Source organism: Alosa alosa, chromosome 4, assembly GCF_017589495.1.
Source record: "Alosa alosa isolate M-15738 ecotype Scorff River chromosome 4, AALO_Geno_1.1, whole genome shotgun sequence".
NCBI lineage: Eukaryota > Metazoa > Chordata > Actinopteri > Clupeiformes > Clupeidae > Alosa > Alosa alosa.
In genome coordinates this window covers 704817-726580 of record NC_063192.1, presented here as the reverse complement: position 1 = coordinate 726580, position 21764 = coordinate 704817, and the positions used below count along the sequence as shown (strand labels likewise).

At 40.1% G+C, this 21764-nt stretch overlaps 1 protein-coding gene across 5 annotated transcripts in view; it reads right to left on the bottom strand.

Annotated features, from left to right (window-relative positions):
* LOC125293825 (coiled-coil domain-containing protein 42-like) overlaps positions 1-21764 on the bottom strand; it is a 72129-nt gene that overhangs the window by 16125 nt on the left and 34240 nt on the right. For 3 of the 5 annotated variants that reach the window (XM_048241967.1, XM_048241965.1, XM_048241963.1), the window contains exon 5: positions 5880-6101. In XM_048241967.1, the coding sequence (XP_048097924.1) occupies positions 5880-6101 (222 nt within the window). The remainder of the gene's footprint in view (positions 1-5879; positions 6102-21764) is intronic. The other 2 variants (XM_048241966.1, XM_048241964.1) reach the window with 1 other exon arrangement.

Below are 21764 nucleotides of genomic sequence, written 5' to 3'. Positions count from 1 at the left end.
GTGTGTGTGTGTGTGTGTGTGTGTGTGTGTGTGTGTGTGTGTGTGTGTTTTGACGTGTGATGAAATAAGAAAATACAGCGGGGAAAATAAGTATTGAACATGTCAACATTTTTTTCAGTAAGTATACTTCCAGTGAGGCTATTCACATGAAATTTTCACCGGACATTAGTATTAATTTAGGTAATCCACACATGTATAAAAATTCAAACATTAATGTCTAAAAGTAGAGTTATGAGTAAAAACGTGGAATGGCACAGGGAAAAAATATTGAACACACTAAGAAAAAGCAGTACACAAAGGCAAGGAATGGCAAGGAACAAACTGGAATTTATAAGTAATTAGAGAAATTATCCCTCCTATCTGTGGAAATTGATATAAGCTGGGTTAGCACATACTGGTGGGCTATAAAAAGGTTTTTTGTTACCAAGGTGTCACACAAAACATTTCATGGTGGATAAAAGCAAAGAGCTCTTCCAAGACCTTTGGAAACTTATTGTTGCAAAACATATCAATGGAACTGGTTAAAGATGCCCTTCAAAACTTCAGAATTAGGGCTGCAGCTATCGATTCTTTTTGTAATCGATTAATCTAGCACTTTATCGATCGATTAATTGATTAATCGGATACATTTTTTTTTGCATTTTTAAACAACCAAAACAAATAATGCATAACGAAAATGACATGGCTGTAAAATAATCAAGCAATTGGCACAGAGGTATTTATTCTAACTTCAACATTAGGCTACAAAACTAAGCCCATTTATTGCAATTTACCCATTTAGTGTTTTTAAGTGCCAGTGCCAACAATTAAATAATGTTAAAAATGCTCTCTGTAAAATTGCAGCCTCTTGTGCATGACTTAGCTGGGTGAACAAAGCTGTCCATACTTGTGAAGTGCTGGGAGGGAGAAGAGGGAAAGCAATTTAATGTATTAATATTTTCATACATACAGTTTCATGCTGTAATCTAGACCTGACATCAAAGTAAATATCTGTGTTATGTAGATTTCTACACCTGCAGCATTTACCATTAGGCTACTAACAAAAATTTTTACCATTAGGCTACTAAAAAATAGCCTACCATTAGGCTACTAACAAATAATTTTCCATTAGGTTACTAAAAAATTATTTCTGGGGTGAGCCTATTTGCTATGGTAACCTAGCAACCTGTGTGTGTGTGTGTGTGTGTGTGTGTGTGTGGCGGTGCGTGAGGAAAGATGAGGGTAGGCATACTGTCTTGCAATTGAACGTGAATAAGTTTACTACATAAAAACATCAAAGATAAACATTATATCACAACATACAGTATGTGATTAAAATCAGGCAACATCAATGTAGGCTATTAGGCTATGTAGATAGATGATAGATAGGCTAGATAGATTGATAGATAGCCTACTTTATTGACGCTTGGTGAAACAGCATGGAGTGGATGTTTTCGATTCAGATACTTGTTCTTTTCCTTTTTGAGTATGTAATGATCCCAAAACTTTACTTGAAAACTTTAGACATTCTCTACCATTTATGGACATCTTGACTCCGCCATGGCGCCAGCTAAATTCAGAATGTATCACGATCATAGACAAAGAAATTCACGCGCTAATGGTGTGCTTCCTGAACAACGGTCCGTGTGGAACAATCAGATCCCTCTTGGCATTAGTGCTGCGTCATAGGAATTTATTGAGGGAGGCTTGAGGCAGGGTTTTTGCCTCGAGTAATTTTTGTAATCGAGTTATTCGAGTAACTCGATGAATCGTTTCAGCCCTATTCAGAATCATCCAGCAAGCAGTATTAGAGCCATTATCTGCAAGTGGAAGGAACATCACTGCATCATCAATCGGCCATGCCCAGGATCTCCTCACTTTCTCCTCACAAGATTTCTGACCAGGAAGTCAGAAGGATAGACAGAAGAGTAGCCCAAGAGCCAAGGGCCACTTGGAGAAAGCTCCAGAAAGATTTGGAGATAGCAGGTACAATTGTTAAAGAGAAAATCATAGGTAATGCACTCCACCGCCATGGCCTCTATGCACGCTCATCCCGCATGACTCTATTGCTGAAGAAAAACATGTCAAAACTTGTTGAAAGTTTGCTACACAACATTTGGACAAGCCTATGAAATACTGAAAGAATGTATTCTGGTCAGGCGAAAGCAAAATTGAACTTTTCAGATGTCATACTACACACCATATTTGTTCAGGATTCACAAGAGGGACCTCTGGAATCTTCAATATTAAAGGACTATCTGTTTAAAATAATGGGCCAAACACACACCAGAATACTGTGACTGATTAGTTTCGTCATACAGGACATGCCTTGAAGCTGTCATTACGAATTAAGGCTTTTCCACAAAGTATTTAAGACATTTCAGCAGGCGTGTTCAATACTTTTTTCCTGTATCATTCCACTTTATTACACATACCTATGGACTTTAATGTTTGGATTTTTTTTTATATGGGTGGATTATCTGAGTTAATACTAATGTCTGGTGAAAATTTCATGCAAATAGCCTCATTGGAAGTATACTTACTGAAAAAAATGTTAACGTGTTCAATACTTATTTTCCCCGCTGTAAATAAAAGGTCTGTAGCATAGGGAGAGGCATGTAAAAGTGCTGAAAGTCATGTAGGTGTGTGTGTGGGGGGGTCATGAGTGCTGAGGAGTGAATAGGCCTTTTCACACAGAGATCCCGCTAAATTTACGAGAAGAGGAGACGTCTTTTTGCCGTCTTTTGTGTCTGAAAGCGAGGTGAAAATTTGCCGGCCTGCTGATCTGTTCACATGATGCGGCATTTTAGGGAGCCAGGAGGCAGGATCAGCTATAGTAAATTAAATTGTGGCGATGCAACAGGGGTAGAGTGATAGTTGTAGGCCTTATTATGCGTCGTGGGGCTTCAGATAGCAGGTGCAGGTGTGTGATTTCAAAAACCATGGTGGGAGAACCGACTGCACTTTGGTTAGCTTGCATTTGCTTTGCTGTTGCTGTTAGAATGTTAGATTCTTGCGATAGATGTCTTCAGACAATAAAAAGTAATTTGGAAGGGAAATTGAAGAGAAAAGTTGCCCTTAGCGTTAGCCCGTGATTCCCCTTTGAAAATCAGAGGTTCACAGGCTACTGTGGCCTTGGTCAGTGGCGCCGCCAGCCCGTAATCCTGTACTCACTGTCGCGCATAATTTATTCATGAAATCATTCAATATTACAACAATAAAAATAGCTTGTGTATTGTCTTAATTGAAACATGCTTCACGCTGGAAATGATAGCATAGGGCAAAGAGAATGGACATCTCAACATAAGGATACATTAGAAGATGATGATTGGTGTAAACTTTGTCACCGCGGCGTGATAAGCAGTTCTGGCTTAAAAAATAACGTTCCATTCAGTCATAAATCATTTAAAAGCGTAGGCCTAGTGCTCGTCATGAAAAGAAAATAGCAGCTTAATATTTTCAGGTGTTTAACAGTAGGCCTTGTTAGCAGTTATGCCGAAGGCAGTAAGATTTATTGGGCATTGCATCCTGTCACTCTGTTTGGAACATCGCAGTTCGGGTTGATCCTATTGTTAGGTTACCATAGCTGTCTTTTCTCTAGGCCTGGGCCTATCGGAAATCGCGACATAAGCACATTGGTTTCTTTTTTCTTTTCTTGTTCGCGTGTTGGGTAGTGAAGCGATAATGCATTTAAAGCATGTGAGCCAGAGCCGATATGGCCAGAGCTGCTGCTCTGTATAGGTATTCTGTCCCACCCAAATTTGCTGAACTACTTGCGAAGTAGCCTATTATCACAGACATCACTATCACACGAAAGAGCTTTTTCTCAGCTTTTAAACGATGTTAGTTGTTGTGGTAAACGGTTCGCGAGAACTTTAATTTAATCATATTTTTTGCGCCCGTCTCCCTACCCATTCATCTTGGTGGAATACTTTGCGAACTTTACTTCAACACATGACAAACCATATATCAGAATAAACAGCAGATATCGCCTAGATATCTGTAAGCATATAGGTTATACATATAGAGCAGACAGACGCTCATGAGTTCATGCTTTGTTTTTTCGCTGGATTTTAGGATGGCCTATTATGGCAACTGATTGCATTCCAAGCTACAGTCAACTCTAGCAGGCATTGAATGACTGGAGACTTTGTGAATTTATAGATTGACATAATGTGCTGTCTCTGCTATTGCTGCTTTTGATCAGTTAGATTTATTTGCAATCTCCTGTGGTGGGCTGGACATAGATTGAAAATGCCGCCCAGATTCCCCCTTTCGCCTTGACCCATTCACACTGGTGCGGAACGAAAAACTTCGGCAAAATGTCTAGGGGGCTTGGTAGTAAATTTGGCGAGACACTTTGTCCCGCCGTTCCGCCTCGGTCTATGTGAAAGGGACAGTCGTTCCGCGATTCTGGTACATAAAATCGCGGCGATTTCGCCAGTGTGAAAGGGCCTAATGAGCTAATTTTACATGTGAAATCTATGAACTAATCATGTTTTGGTACTTGTTGTCTAGCAGATACCAGTGAGAATTGAGTGTGGATAATGCAATTTAGTGAGACAGTTAGAATCATATAGGCCTTTCAGCGTGATTTCTTTTTGTGGAAAAAATGTGCTGGACTGGGCGGCGGTCATATTTTGTACCGCTCTGCGGTACATCTAGTTTTAGATAAATTGCCACAGACTATACTATAAACATTATCTGCATAACGTAGGAATAACTATGGAATATCAAAAATAATTATAAAATAGATACATGTATCTGGTATAGACTGGGCTTGGTTCATTTTAGAAGTTGGTTAAATTTGTTACGCTTATTCAGGTTGTTCAATTTGATAACTTTAGTACTTCATCAGTTCTACGCCGCGGAATACAATTACCATAACAATCCTCTGGGATCCACTTTCCAAACACAGTGGATTATTAGGCGGACACTTGGTCTCTCGCAGTATGGTCTCAAAGAGTGATCAATTGGGCCATTTACTGACTGACTCAAATTTAGGCATCTCAGAAACCTGGTTAAATAAATCTTCTCCATCAGCCGCTGTTAATGTCCAGTTGTTAAAGTCCAGTTGAGAAGTGTTAATTTATATGAAAGAGTCTATCAAATGTAGTCTGATCAAATGGTCACATGAAATACATCTGGAATGCACTGGTCTGCTAGTTTTGCTCCTGAAGTCCTTTAATGTCATTTGCCTATATTGCCCCCACCTCCTCAAACTGTGGATTCTATGATCAATTACTCAACATGCTTAAAGAGTGTGACAGCAATAAAGAATTAATCTTAATGGATGATTTCAACATAAACTGGGATAATATCAGACCGGAAAAAAACTAAAGGAGATAACAGACAACGCTTTACTCACGCGACTGCTTCGGAGAATGCATAGACTTTCTAAAATAGAGAATTCAATATTCTATAAAATAGTGAATCGTGAAGCATCTGCACTGCCACGGCGACATCTACTTGCCTGGCATATGCACTACATCACTTTCTGTCGATTTCACCCCTTTGTGTGGATGCGCCTTTTTTTTACCGGAGTCGTTAAAGGTGTGAAAGCAGTGAGAAAAAATAGAGCCGATGGTTTCGTGTGGACGTGCCCTTAGTCAGTGTGGCTAGGCCTTGGATGCCTGAGGGAGTGAAATCCGTAGCAACAGCTACTTGATTGTTCTCTTTTTTTCAGTCGACAGTTTTATCTTATGAAACACCTGTCTTTTTCGATAGCAAGGCTTACAGGACCAACAGATGTTTCAAAATATATCAGACACTGGCCCTGATAAGGTACCTTATTATGTCTGTAAAGGAGCACCTGATGTTTTTGAAGTATCAATGAAGGCTTATGGATGTATAGAAAGAAAAAAAAATTAACTGGGGTGTGGTAAATTCAAATCTCATACCCAGATCATACCCTCTTCCCGAGCATGGTCCAGCTGACTTTGCAGTTGAGCGAGGGTGTTGTTGTAGTGAAGCAGTGTGTCATTGCTCTGTTCAATGAATCGGGTCAGCTGTGTACGGGCATTCTCTGTGCTGTCCTGGTTCTGCTGGGTGGTCTGGACCAGATCCTCACGGGTTAGCATCAGGGTGTCATACCGTGACATCACTTGACGTGCCTCCTGAAACTGACAGACCAAAAATAAAATACCACGGCTTGTGGTGGATGCAATGAAAGTTAAACTGCCAAAATGTATTGTATAATGGATTTATCAGTTTAACATTTATCTGGAATGTCTATTAGGTAAAACCCATATTTATTTACATTGCATCACTTTATGGAAACACTGACCATTTGCAATTTTTTTGGACGAAAAAGCTTTGCTCAATTTCAAAATCATTTATAAATCAAGAGGTACCGGAGCACTGAGAGGGTGCTGTTCCGGCAGGTTAAGAGTGAGAAAAAAAGTCACGGAGCGCATGTTAAAAAAATACACAAAACACGCTTCTCACGATGCTGAAACACTAGTCACATGGTTTTCACTTTATTGTTGCTTTTTTAAAATAGATGGGCCTGGCCTAATCTGATGTGACAACAAGACACTTGCACAGAAACAATCAGTTAATTTCAATCTACAGAAAACCACTTCCAAATATTTAGACAAAAGCATACAAGTGTAGCCAGGGCACATTGTTCCCCTGTCTTTTCCCTATGTCTCCCTGTTTTCCCTACATGTCCCATACTGGCCTGCTCCCGCTAACTAGTGGCCACCTGTGGCCGTATTTGCAAGAAATGTTTCTGTACATTGGCAGCTTTCTGTGAAGCTGAACACTCCGCTACCTGCCTCAGTGGCCTGTGAAAGGCTATTTAGCATCGCAGGACTTGTCTTCAGTCCAAGAAGAGTAAGACTGAATCAGGCCCGGGGTGGGTAATCGGGAGAATTCCCGGTGGGTCGCTTCACTTTTGGGCCGGTCGAGGAAAAAATATTGACATTTGTCACGTTAGTCTATCTTTTCTTAAATTAGGACACGTTCCGCATTCTGTGCATGACACCAATGCAATCTGCATGGGTTGTAGCCTACATGAGGGAGTTCTCCCCTCCCAAAAAGAGTTGGTTGGGTCCATATAGCCCGTCTTTTCCAAAAAGTTTTCTCAGATACGGATAGCCGAGCCGGCCCTATAGTAGACACAGCACCAGGAAGGATGGATGGTAGAAAGAGGCCAGGAGAGACTGAGCAGCAGATCAACCAGTCGACCACTGAAAATGATGAGCCTGACATTAGTGATGAGGAGGCCATGACTACAAGGACAAGTAGAGAGGATAAATTAAAGTTATTTAATGTAAGAAAGAGCAATTACCCTACATGATAAACCTATATGCCTTGTTTGCTCAGAACAGGGTGTAGTAAAGGAGTAGGCTAAATCACCAAACAACAATATAGCCTACCCATGCAAAAAACATGTACAGTAGCCTAAACATTAGTTCAATATGCCTCTTTGTGGAAGTGTGGGATAGGCTACATTTCAAAGGCTTTCTTTCTTTCTTTCTTTCTTTCTGTTTTTGTTAACTTGTGGAATATTTTTTGTTAACTTCTCAGTTGAAGTGAATTATAACCTTTACACATTTGTTGAACCATGGTACTAATAAAAACTACAGGATAGTAAGAGCTGAAATGTTGCTTCAATTATCCAATTTCCACCACTATGGAAAACGTGGGCCGGTCTTGGGCTCCCAGGCACTACATTCTGGCAACTTTGAAAACCAGCTTCTTTTGAAGATGAACAGACACCTTTTCAGTTTCAACTAATGACTGGCATATTAGTAACTGCTGGACATAGGTGGCCTGTGTGTGTGAGTGAGATGGTGACCTGGGGAGTAAGCCCTAGAAATGCTCATACCACATGATCAAAATGTTCTTCCTACCAGCAGGTCATTTTTTAAAAAAAGAAATAAGTTATTTATTTTTCATTTTTACCTGAAGTTCATACAAAAGTGAAATTTCTGTTTCTGTTTTTTTCTTTGATGTCAGCTCTAAAAATATGCTGTTTGTTCTTTGAACTTAAGATAATTGTGCCTGAAAAGTCCTAGAAAAGAATGTGATTTTGATTTGATGCGTGAGATTAAGAAGATATGGGAAGCCTGAATATGCTTTATGCTTTACTATAAGAAAGCCAAAATAAAGTTCACAATAAAAGTTCAAAATAAAACCGCTTGCTTTTTACTTTTACTTCAAATACTTAAGTACATTAAATATCAGAAAATTACTTTTGATACTTAAGTACAGTATATATCAGATACTTTAAGACTTTTACTTAAGTAATTCTAAAAGGTAACTTTCACTTCTACCAAAGTCTTTTTCTAGTACGATACTTGTACTTTTACTCAAGTATTGCTTTCTAGTACTTTATACAACACTGACTAAATTCAATCCGATTCATAGCGTACATCCTGATGATATTAAGGCAATGATTCCATGCAAAGGCTTGGGCTTCAGGGCCCCCTGACCCCTTGGGCCCCTGGGCCTGGGCCCGGTAGGTCTGTGCAGTAATCCATCCCTGACCGGAGTTCATTCACGCTGATTACTGGCCGGACAGTATAAAACAACCCAGGTACGAAGAAGCGTTGTAAGCTCTGCCTGTTTAATCCCCCTAGCGTACTGGATTCAGTCATCAGGTATGTTGCAGTACTCCCGTTTGCTGCCGGACTAATAACATGGTTTAATCAATGTTTGTCTTCACCTGTAGCTTTGCAGTGACTGGCTAGTCTACTCCTGCTGCCCGAGTTTTAGACACCATCCCTTATTCATTCTACAGGTATGCACCTACAGTATGATTGTCTTAATCTCTCATAGTTTATTTGCTGTTTTGAGTCGTAACGTTTTCTTTTGTATGCCTGTAGCTGAACGTGGGTGAGTGCTCTCCATATGGCGCCTTGTGCATTGATCGTAGTTACAAACTAGATGTATGATGCTTGCTTTAATGGGTAACTTACTAGGCTGCAGTAGAAGGATTTATGTTCAGTGTCTTTTCTGTTCTGTCCAGGTAGCGCGGCCCTTTTCCTCTACGTTGGGTGCATAGCGCGGGTCGTGCTGCTGTCTTGTCTTTAGTTAGTTGATTTTGGTGTAGCCTAATTGTGTGCCGTTTTTTGCTCCCTTGTGGTGCTGTTTTATTTGTTTATTTGGCAGATGTGGGGCCCACTTTGAGGGAAGCTAGTCACCTGGTGGTGGGACCCTGTAGCTGCACATTTGTGGTGTCATTGTTGCTTGTGGTAGGCTGCTGTGTCACTGGTCAGTCACTTGGAACACACCTCCAGTTAGTCTGTCTCCCTCAGGTAAGCCCCCATCTGCTGTATCTTTTTAGCTCCAGTGGAGCCCCGGCCCCACTTTAGTAATCATCTGTCAATACTTGTATAATAAAATAACCATAATAAATATTTTTGTACTTTCATAACCTCTGACTCGTTTCAGGTGTTATTGCAGGACTCCCATCCCTTTTCCCCCTTAGGTTATTTAATAAACTTTGATTTGATTGGAATTCACGTTGTCTGCTTGGTGCTTTCGAACCTGTGTTAAACCTTCCTTAGAAATTCTCCTAAAGAAGTCCCTGGGTACTAGGGCTGTAACGATACACCAACCTCATTTTTTTTTGGTATTTTGGGGGACATTTTATTAAATAGTATTTTAATAGCCTACCTTAGAACACCAGAGGATTACAATATATAGTATAGTATAATATATCTGTATTATTTTATATCCTGATATAAAAAGATTTTAGCCTAGGCTACTGAATGTCTGATATTTATGACAGCACACTTCTTTATGCAGATTAGCCTACTATCTTTATGACAACTCTACCTCTTTAATTCAGCTGTCTGGTTGAAGGCTGGAAATATTGTAAACAAAGTAGCATACTTGGCTAGCTTATCATAGTCTGATTGGACTGTTCAGTTTCTCCATGTGTGTTTAAGTTTCAAGGTAGGCTAATACTTGTTCTCCTTGGGACAGGCCCTTTTGGGAAATGTTGGTAGCCTATTGAGATGATCAGTTAACTTGAATGCAAGAGTTTTAAACAAATATGTGCTGCATGCTAATGATGCTAAGCGGATTTAATAGTAATTTAGCTAGTCGTCTTCTATGCGTCCTTGCTTTCACGATTGCGAATGTTTTATTTGGATTGTGTTGGCCGAGCGTGTTCATTGAGCAGGAGAGGGAGGTAGAGTGAGAGGGAGGGAGAGCGAGAGAGAGTGGGGCAAGTTGAGGGGGTTTACTTCTACTGTATACTGTTTGGTAAAGTTTAACAGAATGAAAGCAACGAGAGGTAGGCCTATGAAATTATTATCTATTTATTTATTTATTTTGGCTACCGGTAAGTAAAGCGGGCCTTTTCATACCGCGACATAGTATCGTGGATATGAGTGTCGCGATTTTGGTTTCGAATCGCATGATCTCGCTACAGCCCTACTGGGTACTAAGCCCAGGGTGGCGTAGTCAGGCTACTGTGAGTGGCTCCCAGCCTCTCTCTCCCCCCTCCTTACTGCTCTGGGGCCGTATTCACAAAGCCTTTTATCTTACCACTAGGAGTACTCCTAAATCGCACTAAAAGATTTTAGCTAGGAGTTTTCTCTTAAAAGTTATTCACAAAGCCTTTCAGACCTACTCTTAGTAAGGAAAAATGACAACTCCTAAACTAAGAGTGAGTCTTTGTTGCTATGGATGACTTCATTACTCATGCACGAGCTTGACTGAAGTGACCACCTTGATTGGCTGATGATTGTAACGCGGGAATGATTCCAAACACCTCCCTTACGATAATGAGTGACAGGTGACAGGTCTGAGAATGCGTGCGCTACACAAGGACGGAATATGATGAATAACTGAATAAAAAGGCCTAGCCTAAATGAATCAAGAGTAAGGCAAAACAAATAGCCTAGCAGCCTAATGAAACATACAGATCTATCTATCTATCTATCTACCGATTGATGCAGTATCTTTGTAACATTATTAAATTAATCTGTCACTATGCATATGCCTACGTTAGCAAAGAGGAGAACATTTTCATTTGATTCACAATAACGTTACATTTAATTTACATGTTGACAATGAGTAGCCTAGTTTTGGTTGTTGTTGGTGGCGTTATTGCATGTTACTTATGCCTACAATGCAAAATTGCTTCCTCGCGATTGGAAACTCCTGTAGCCGCATAGGATTTCAAAGCATCGCTTTGAAAATAGGTTTGTGAATAGGTCTTAGTGAGTTAGGAGTTCTCTCGACTTCTTTTAAGCTGTCCCAGTGGTGGAAAGTTGCGATTCATTGGGGGCAGGGCCGGATTAACAATTCATAGACCCCTGGGCACAAATGTCTGATGGCCTCCCTGCCCCCCAGCCAACATGAATCGGGCGGTCAGTTAATAGGCCTATATCGTGAAGAATTTTCTTGCCATCTGAGGCACATCCCTATGTTACCCAGGTCCTATGTTCCCCGGGTCCTATGTTCCCCGCTCGGGGTTAGGGTTAGGATTAGGGTTAGGGTTATGGTTATGGTTAGGGTTTTAAAAAAGGGTCCTATGTTCCCCGGTCCCATACAAAGCGGGGAACATAGGACTCGGGGAACATAGGTACGCTCCCTGAGGCACGAGCACATCTGTGGGTAGCCCATTTGTTTACAACTAACATTCCATTTAATTAAACTGCTTATAGGCTATGCCGAAATAGTTTTCAACATTTTGAATAACAGTGTTGGGTGAATTAGGAAATGTTCTCAAAGTAACAAAGTAACCTTATGGCTGAAAGCTGCTTGGGATCCCCCCTGTCAAGCAATGTAACCATACAAATGCGCGGCCTGCTCACTCATTGTTTCAAAAGGAGTAATTTCGGCTTTGTCGGAACTGGCCGTTGTAGGCTACGTAAAAATAAACTTCCAAAACTAACGAAAATATCTCCTTTCAGTTAATTCAAAAGTTTCCAAAAAAGTTAAAAACAGATGACATGATGCGCGTCACTGATATAATGCGCAAATAATATAGCCTAGATATTCCAATATATTCGAATACATGTGTTTATTTTAGAGGGAAAATTCGAACGTCATTTTTGAGCAATTTTGACAGCCCTAGTCCACTGTAAGCTATGCCAATCGTCTATTATAATAATAATAATAATAATAATAATAATAATACACTTTATTTGTATAGCACCTTTCATACACAGAATGCAGCTCAAAGTGCTTTACATTTGAAGCATGTAACACAATAATAGTCAGTCAGTCATTATCAATCACTTTTCTTCATTGCTGGGGCCGGTTTTGATCCACTCAGCAACATATCAAAAATATAGAAAATGACGTCATAAGACTGGCAGCCTTAACCCTCTTACCCCCCACAAGCACGCCATATGGCAACTGTGGCAAGGAAAAACTCCCATATTCCAGGAAGAAACCTTGAGCAGAACCTGACTTAATAGGGGCCCATCTGCTTCTGGCTGGCTAAGCCCTCAATAGCAGCAGATGTAGAATAATCTGAAAAAGTAGTCTACAGGATAAGATGAGTTAACTAAAAGCTTTCCTGTACAGGTATGTTTTCAGATCTTTTTAAAATATTTACTGAACTTCGCCTGCTTGATGTACAGAGGCAGGGTGTTCCATAGTTTGGGGCATAATGGATAAAAGCAGCTTCTCCACTTTGTTTGTGGAGCACTTTGGAGTACGATTAAAAGATTAGAATTGGATGATCTAAATTTCCTTTGTGGTTGATAAGATCAGAGATATATGAAGGTGCTATGCCATTCAGAGCTTTGTAAGTAATTAACATAACCTTAAAATCAATTCTATAGGAAATAGGGAGCCAGTGCAGTTCAGCCAACACAGGGGTGATGTGTTCTCTCTTCTTAGTCTTAGTTAAAAGTCTAGCATGAGAGTTCTGTATGAGTGCCAATTTCTTTAGATGTTTTTGGGAAGACCAGTGAAAAGTGCATTGCAGTAGTCTAACCTGCTAGTGATAAAGGCGTGAATTAGTTTTTCTGCATCTTGTTGAGTTAAAAGGGCCGCGACTTTGGCAATGTTTCTCAAGTGGAAATAGGCTGTCTGAGTAACTTTACTGATATGGGGCTTAAAACTTAACTCTGCATCTAAGATGACACCGAGGCTTGTTACTTTTGGTTTGACCTGGTGTGCCAAGTTCCCCAGATTACTAAGAATAATATCTCGCTTTAGTTTTGGTCCAACCAGAAGTACCTCTGTTTTGTCATCATTTAGTTTCAAAAAGTTTTTGCTCATCCACTGATTAATGGAGGTTAGGCATGCAGTGAGGGGAGCAAAGGCCATCTGGGTTAGTTGGCTCCACAGAAAGATACAATTGGGTATCATCATGTAGCTGTGGAAGTTTACATTATGCTGACTTATGACGTTTCCCAATGGGAGCATATATAGAGAAAATAGCAGGGGACCAAGGCAGCTCCCTGGGCCCACACCAAAAGGCAAGTCATGTTTTTTCAGATACATGATCTCCTAGACTGATATAAAAATCTCTGCCAGTAATGTAGGTTTGAAACCAGTTTAGAGCATTATCAGAGAGACCCACCCATTCTAGCAAAGGCGTGAATTAGGATGCTATGATCAATGGTGTCAAATGTCGCGACTCAAATCCAGAAGAATAAGGATTGAGACTTTGTTTGAGTGGTAGCTAGTCTGAGATCATTGACTATCTTTACTAGAGCCGTTTCTGTGCTGTGATTTGATCTAAAACCTGATTGGAATTTTTCAAGGATACTGTTTTCGTTGAGGAAGGTATTTAACTGATTGCAAACAACTTTTTTCAAGTACTTTGCTCAAAAACGATAGATTTGATATAGGCCTGTAGTTGCTCAGATTGGTATGGTCAAGTTTTGACTTTTTAAATAAAGGTTTCACAACAGCGGTTTTAAAAGCAGTTGGAAATATACCTGTTTCTAATGAGGTATTTATTACCTTGAGAAAAAAAAGGGAGCTAAGCCATCATATACTTTTTGAGGAATGTAGTAGGGATTGGATCTAAAACACATGTTGAGGAGCCGGTTTGAGTTATAATTTTACCAAGCTCAGATTGAGTAATAGTGCTAAAGGACCTTAATTTTGGGGGCTGTTTTGGGTGTACTATCAAACATATTACTTGTGTTACCAATAGCCTCCCTTATAGAAATGACTTTGTTTTTGAAGAAGTCTGCAAATTCTTCTCGTGATCTTAGAGAGGATGCCTGACTGAGTGTATCAAAAGGTGTTTGATGCAATAGCCTATCAATGGTAGAGAACAACACCCTAGAGTTTCCACTGTTTTCAGCAATTACCTTAGAGAAGTGGTTCCTCCTCTCATTCCGAATAGCTCTATTATAATTTGCTATTTTTTCTTTTAGAATGGCACGGTGAACCTGTAACTTAGTTTTTCTCCATGTTCTCTCAGCTTTTCTACATGATCTTTTTAGATCATGGATATTTTCGTTCATCCAAGGTGTCAGTTTGCTACAGGGCCTTTTTTTAGTCTTTAAAGGGTGCCACTCTGTCAAGCAGAGCGCCTAATTCACGATTGAGAGCCTCTACCATTTGATCAATGGGATGATGTAAAAATTTATGGAGTCTATAAGAGCTATGAACTGCTGTTCTGCTCTAATGTCCAAGAGTCGCGATTTGATTGCAATTTCGGGATGAATTTGTAGAGTATGTAGTACTATATTAAAAGATACACAATGATGATCAGACATATTTATATCATTTACTGATAAGTCTGTGACTTCTATCCCTCTAGAAATGACTAGATCGAGGGTGTTGCCAAGGTTGTGGGTGGGTCCTGTAACATGCTGCTTTAGCTCTAAACTGTCCAACACATTAAGGAACTTACTGGCTTTAGCATCAGTTGTCTTATTGACATGAATATTAAAGTCGCCATTTACAATTATCCGATCATAGCTAGTGATGATGAGCGGCATAAGTTCAGAGAACTGGTCGAGAAAGCCAGTCCATAGTTTAGGAGGGCGGTATAAGGTTAATAGAAGTACAGCTGGGTCAGCCTTCAGAGTGAGGGCAATATACTCAAAGGAAGCGAATTACCAAAGTTGACTCTAGTGCAACTATATTTGTTTGAGAGAATGGAGGCAATTCCACCACCTCGTTTGCCTTGTCTAATTGAGTGGAAGAAATTATAATTTGGGGGACAAGTTTCAACAAGAACAGCTTCGCTGTCTGAAGTCAGCCAGGTTTCAACAAGAAACAGAAAATCCAATTTTTTTTCACTAATAAAATCATTGATTGCAAAGGTTTTGGTAGTAAGTGCACCTATATTTAGTAAACCCATGTTAGCTGAAAATGCCTCTGGCTTTTGAGGAATATGCTGAGGTATGGAAAGAATATTTGTTAGGTTTCTAGTTTTAAATTTGTCTTTTCTTTTTACTATACGTTGGGTAGAAATCAACGTTGGAATAGAACTATAAGCATAAGTCATGCTATTGCATGAAGCAGCTTAGCCTATTAACACCTTCCACCTAACCCCGGTGAGTGGGGGTCGCTATAATGCGTGTGAAATAGCACTATTGAGTAGCCTATGCGAAATAGCCTTAAAATCGTTCTGGCGCCACTCTCTTGACATGGACAACAGGCTGGTTGAAACAATAGCAAAGTATGCATATGTTGCACAGAATTTACAATTAAATTGAGCTTTTGCGCATGGTAGGACTAGGCAGGCACGTTGCTAGGAGCTTAACACATTGAGACTTAAGCCCAGACATGAAATGTCCCACGAAGAGGGGATTCAGGGTTTCTCCCCCGAGAAATGTTTAAAAGTTGGTCACGCAACTCCTAGGCTTACCCAAAATGGACAGGATGTGGACAGGAAGGAAATGAAAGACTGTGTTGACAAGATCAACGAATTACTGCGTACAACACGCAAGACTTCCCAATCCCAAGGATTCTCTCTGCTGTAAATTTAAGAGCCTTTAGCCTTATGGACATTTTATTATTGTAATTTACGACACTTTATTATTGCCATTTTATAATTTATTTGCCTCGGGTGTACTGTGGAGTGGGTAAGACTGTTTTTAGTGGCAGGCTAATACATACTGATGACTTGCGCTAGCTTAGCACTTGCGAACTCTGCAACTAGAAGGACTGAAGGATATGTGTTGAAAACGGTCTCCACTGATAAATATCACACTTGCTAACTTGGAAATGAGGTTCTATGTCCAAAATCCTCAACCACCCCTTTAAGCACACTATGTTGATATTTGACATTTGATTTAGTTTATATAGTATATTTAGTATTTTAGTATCATGTTTATCTTCTACTGTCTCTATTGTACAGTGGAGTTTTTTTTATATGTATATTACTTTTTCTGCTGTAAGTGCATGTTGTGTGTGATGTCTGTATGCTACTGAATTTCCCCTTGGGGATTAATAAAGTATATATCTATCTATCTATCTATCTATCTATCTATCTATCTATCTATCTATCTATCTATCTATCACAACTGTTAAGACTATCATCAACATAGCAGAAAACAAATTTAAGTTTAAAGGATAATTCCAGTATTTAGCACTTTGAGTTCCTTTTCTGGTTTGTTTTGGATGAACTAGAGTGGTGGACACCGATATTTTGATGAGGGGTCCTGTCTCGACTTTCTGACTCGTTTTGATTTGCTTTTGACTGTTTCAGAGTGGCTGGCTATGGGCATGCACAATCATGTCCTTAAAACAACCCTTAACGTTTGTTTTTAAAACTGTGCAACTTAGTTTAGTGATGTTCGTTGATGTTCCAAAACAAGTAGCATAGCGAAATATAGTTTCTGTCGTGTTTTATTTGGCATTTTGTAAAATCCCATTGATTTCTGTTGGAAGACTCATTGCTCGTTGATATTACTGCGCTACCGGAAACGGAAAGGGGGTCTGTTTACATTTGGTTGTAGTCTTTCCCCCGCGAGACCTTCTTTTACTGTCTATGCTTAAGACTCAAATATTGAGCGGAAGTTTATCCGTGGTTGTGAGGTATCTGAACTAACTAAACAGTTCCACAATAGCAAATAACACGGATTGAAATCATACATTGTTAATATCCTTTAAGTAGCATACCTTTTGTTTATTTGTACAAAACATCCCACAAAACAGAGCCTTCCTTCTCCCTGCTTCTTATTGTACTCCTAGTACCCTCCACAATTCTATGTCCTTTGGTTATCCATGAGCTCACATATGGGATGGAATTTAACAAGTTTTACTTTTTTTTATTTGAATAAAACAGACGGCTATTAAAGGCCTAGACCAGTTGCGGTAAAGTCTGTTGTGTGGCTTGCACTGTCCTACCTGAACATTCACGTCTCTCTCGCTCTCTCTTTTGCCTTAAAAAGCTGATTTAAAATTCATCAAAACATAGGCAAACAAGTAATTTACGTATAACATCAATGAGAGAAGAGTGACAGAACATTATATATTAGAGAGAATGTATTTAATGTTACAGATGTTTAAAGTGATTAAAGAGGTGAAATAGACCAGTCCAAATCTCAGAGGTGCCGGAGTGCACTCCAGCTTGCTCGGGCACAAGCAATTAAGCCCTGCTCAAAGCTGTTATGGAAACCCAACTTCTGTCTCTGCTGTTACGTTCAACAATGGAGCGAAGATCTACTCTCCTGCTCAAATCAGCAAATATGAGTCCAGTTGAGATGCATATTTGATGATGTTACTGAATGTCTGACAGCTGGATTACCTGCTAAATGCTAGGCATATGGACAGAGTGTGTCATACAGGAGTGACACAGTTTGTCATTTTTAAGCAATTGACACAAGTGAGTGTGGCATTGGTAAAGGATTTCCCCCACCTATGATTCCTTTGGCCGTAGGAACGAGGCAGGAGGCTGAGTAAGGGATTTAGTTGAATATCTATTATGCCGGGTTTACACTAAATAAACAATCCGTTGCTTGGAGACAAGACGCTCCACATGTCATCAAAATGATTTTGGAAACGTAATTTTAAAGTAAACAAAAAACAGTCTTTAATGCTACTTTAAAGCAACACAGTGTAGTCATTTTACCTTAAAAAATGGGTTACACTTTACTTGACAGTATCGACGTAAGACATGACATGACACTGTCATGAACGTGTCATAAACAAGTCATAAACGTTTATGACATAACGCTTCTGTTAAAGGTCTCATTCACTGAGAAACCGTTTAATACTTGGTCCTTTCGAAATACTATAGCTCACTCCAAGTTGCATATGCATGCTGCACGTGAAAATTATCTTCTATCCCCATTGCCCGCATTAGGCAATGAAAGAAAATACACGGAAAAACAAGCGAATCAGAAAAAGCCCTTCCCTGTGACGCCGCAAGGAAAACAATTATTCATGGCCTCGCCCACCTTGGCTTGTGACCGCCCACAGGAAGACAGGAAGATTTTGCCCAGGAAATTGTCTCTCTGCAGCTAGTAGGAGCTAACAGCAAGTTGCTAACATGGCGGAGCAAATTCGTGCCTGTGTTATTTGTGGCAATAACACATCAATGTTGCATGTCTTGCCTTAGAAAGAAGAGTTGAGGAAGAAATGGTTGGAATTTATCCTTGGAACACCACCACTGAAGTATAGTGCAACATTAGTTCTGTGTTCCAATCATTTCGACCACACTCACTGTGCCTGCCTACAGTTAGAAAGTGGTTTTGCATCGATGTTCTGAAAACCTGGACCTGTACCGTCACAACGATCGACCACCAGCTCACAGGCTGTAAGTACAAACAAACTTTTCCACCTAACGACTGTTACAAAATAGCATGTTCATATTCTTCATGTTAGCATGCATGAAAAGGGCACAAGCTAGGCTTAGGCTAGCCTATATTACAGGAAGCTACACCAGGCACGTAACTGAAGTGTTCTGTTCGCAACGTGTAAAATCAGAGAATGTCTAATAGGAAGGGCTCTGGTAAAATCCATTAGAGGAATGGTCTATTTTTTTGAACGTAGCCTACAGGCCATGCGCCAGGTGTAGCTACTTCCATTGATTAGGCCTATTAGAAGCTAATTGTTGCAGAAGACGCAACGCGAACGGAATGCTTCAGTTACGTGCCTGGTGTAGCTACACTCATAAGAAACTGTATGACCACACTACCCAGAGATTTAGCTTGTTGAACCTATAATCTTCTAACCTAAGCGTTAAAGGTGCCATGTGTAAGAATTGAGGTAAAAATATCCAAAAGATGAGCTACACGCATCAAAAGAATGAGTAGAAATATGGGCGATGATGTCATTAAAAAAATAACAAGGTATAGTGCTGCAGAGATATCAACCTGAATTAGCATGCTAAATTACTAGCCACAGCCCGACAGGTGTCATAATACCAGTTTCGCCATGGGGAGGCAGTATGGACAACATAACCGCTAGCCAAATTGCAATACACGAGTCTCGGTTGTTACTCTAGGGTAAACCAGCTCACTTTCTGGAGGTATACTGCCCCCATCTTTTATGGAATGTGGAGTATGAATTGATTTTTGGCGGACATTACACATGGCACCTTTAAACCACAAATAATAATATTGGCAACAATATCTTATGCTCAACTAAGGACGGGTATTTTTCTAGTCTAAACAGGGAAAATCAAAAACACAATACCCGAGCACTATTAGGCTAAGTTGCTATCACTAGAGCCCAGGTATTTACACTTCAGTCTAATTTATGTCTTCTTACCATTATTACATTGGCCTTTCTAAAATCAAGTACCTTTTACTTTAGGTACCCAAACAGAATACTTCATGAAAAGTATATTGATACAAGCACTTCGGATACACCATGGGCCTGCTACCTCTACTGCCATCAAGCCTGTTCATCCAAGGCCAGCTAGAAGACCACGGGTTGATCAAGAGGAGGAGGATGAAAGTGACATCTCCACAATAACACCTGATGGCTCCACCTATGGCCCAGCGCAATCAATGAGCAATGTAATAGAATCATCACAGCCAACGAATGTGTTTTGTGTGTTGTCCCTTCGGACAAGCCGAAACAACAACTCAGACCTTTTTCCCTAAATAATCCCAGCACCATCTTACAAAGGATCTGTAGGCCAGATGTCTGCATCTTCTGGCAAAAAGAGGACATTGTTAATTCTGTGCATAGTTTGGATGTTCTTGTTTTGTGTTTGCATTATTTTAATAGACTGCAATATTACTATTTTTCAGTTTTTCTCAAACTTTTTCAGACCAAGGACCACTTAAACAATAATAATTTAAACAAAAAAAAAAATCACGGACCACCTAGCAAAAAAAAAAAACAGTAGACCTACTTCAACAGTATATTACACAATAGGCCTTCTCACTGAACCACCTTGCTTATTGTCTTTGCACCTTGCTTATGGTGTCAGAGGATTCATATGATTTAAACTGGATTTCCATACAAGTTGGCTCAATATTGCAAACAACTCATCTATTATATTTTACCACATCTACTTGTGGAACACTTGAGAGAGCTTGCGGACCACACTTTGAGTACCACTGCTGTATGTAAATATAATAAAGTTATTTATTGAAAATTGACCTGTTTTGTATATTCGTTTTAGGAGTTGCATCAGTTTTGTCCCTTTTAGGCTAAAGGTTTATCTTACCTTTCATATCTTCTGTCTCACAGGGGGCCATAGTCGTCATAGTCGAATGTTTAGTGCATTTTGAAGTGAGTACATTATGTTAAGGCAGACTGGTTCTAATCCTGGGTACAGGGTCATACAGACAACAGGGGTACTGGTGTTGCCCATTTTTCTAACCACATGAGCAATCCCCTTACGAAAAAATAGAACAGGAATCTTATAGTATTTTGGGACAAAATATTATAGTAATCTTATAGGAATATGTATTTTGGGGACATACCGTAGAAGTATTACTAATAACTCTATAATATCCTATAACTGCTATAGTTTTTCTATAGTAGTCTTATACTATAAGATTCCTACAGTACTTTTTCCTAAGTGTCATACGTGACAGAAAACAACTTGAGTAGGCTAACCTCTGCCAATGTAGGCTATCAAAGCCATAGTTCTCATTACCGGAGAAGTCTTGCAGCACACGTTCTCTGCTTCTGTAGGCACTGGTGCAATTCCAGCGAAATATAGCTAGGAGTAGGTAAATGTGTTTGCATTTAGATCTATATATATATTTGGCTATGACCATGTGGTCTTTCAATGATAGTATCATGGAATTCAAACCATAACTATCTATTCCGATAGCATACAATTAGCAGGCTAGGTCAGTGGCTGAACTGCATTTAGGGTGCTTATAACCTGTGTTGTGAAGTAAAATATCTACTAGTGTCATGATCTCTCTCTCTGCCTGGTAACACACGCTGATTGAAGTCTGATGACCTCCACCTGTTCCTGCTCTGCTCTGCTCTGCCTCACCCTCGTTAACCTACCAGCTGCACTGCATTCACCACTCATCATGCCCTGTATATAAAGCCTTGCTTTTCAATCCACACTTGTCAGATCGTCTGCAACCAGCACCAGTTACCTGCCTGTTTTGGAAAACGCCGCTGACTCTTTGCCTGTGATCCCGGACCCGCTTGACTACTTTTGTGTTCTCCAGCCCCGGTAATCTTGACCTGCCTTCCGTCTCTCTTCTACGAATACCGCCTGATCCTTGAATGTACTGCCGCTTCGTTTCAATTGCTGTTGTGTGTGTGTGTGTTTCCCCCAGGACTTCCCGGATCATCCAGCTCCTGCCATTGTTGTTCGGCTACTGGGGGAACACACACACGCAGACTCCTGGAACTCCCGTACCCCCCCGGAACCCCTGAAACCCCCTTAACCCCCAACCCTTAAATAAACTTTCGAACGTGACGCTTTTGTGGTCCTCGTCCTGTTTGGTGTCTGACAACTAGGA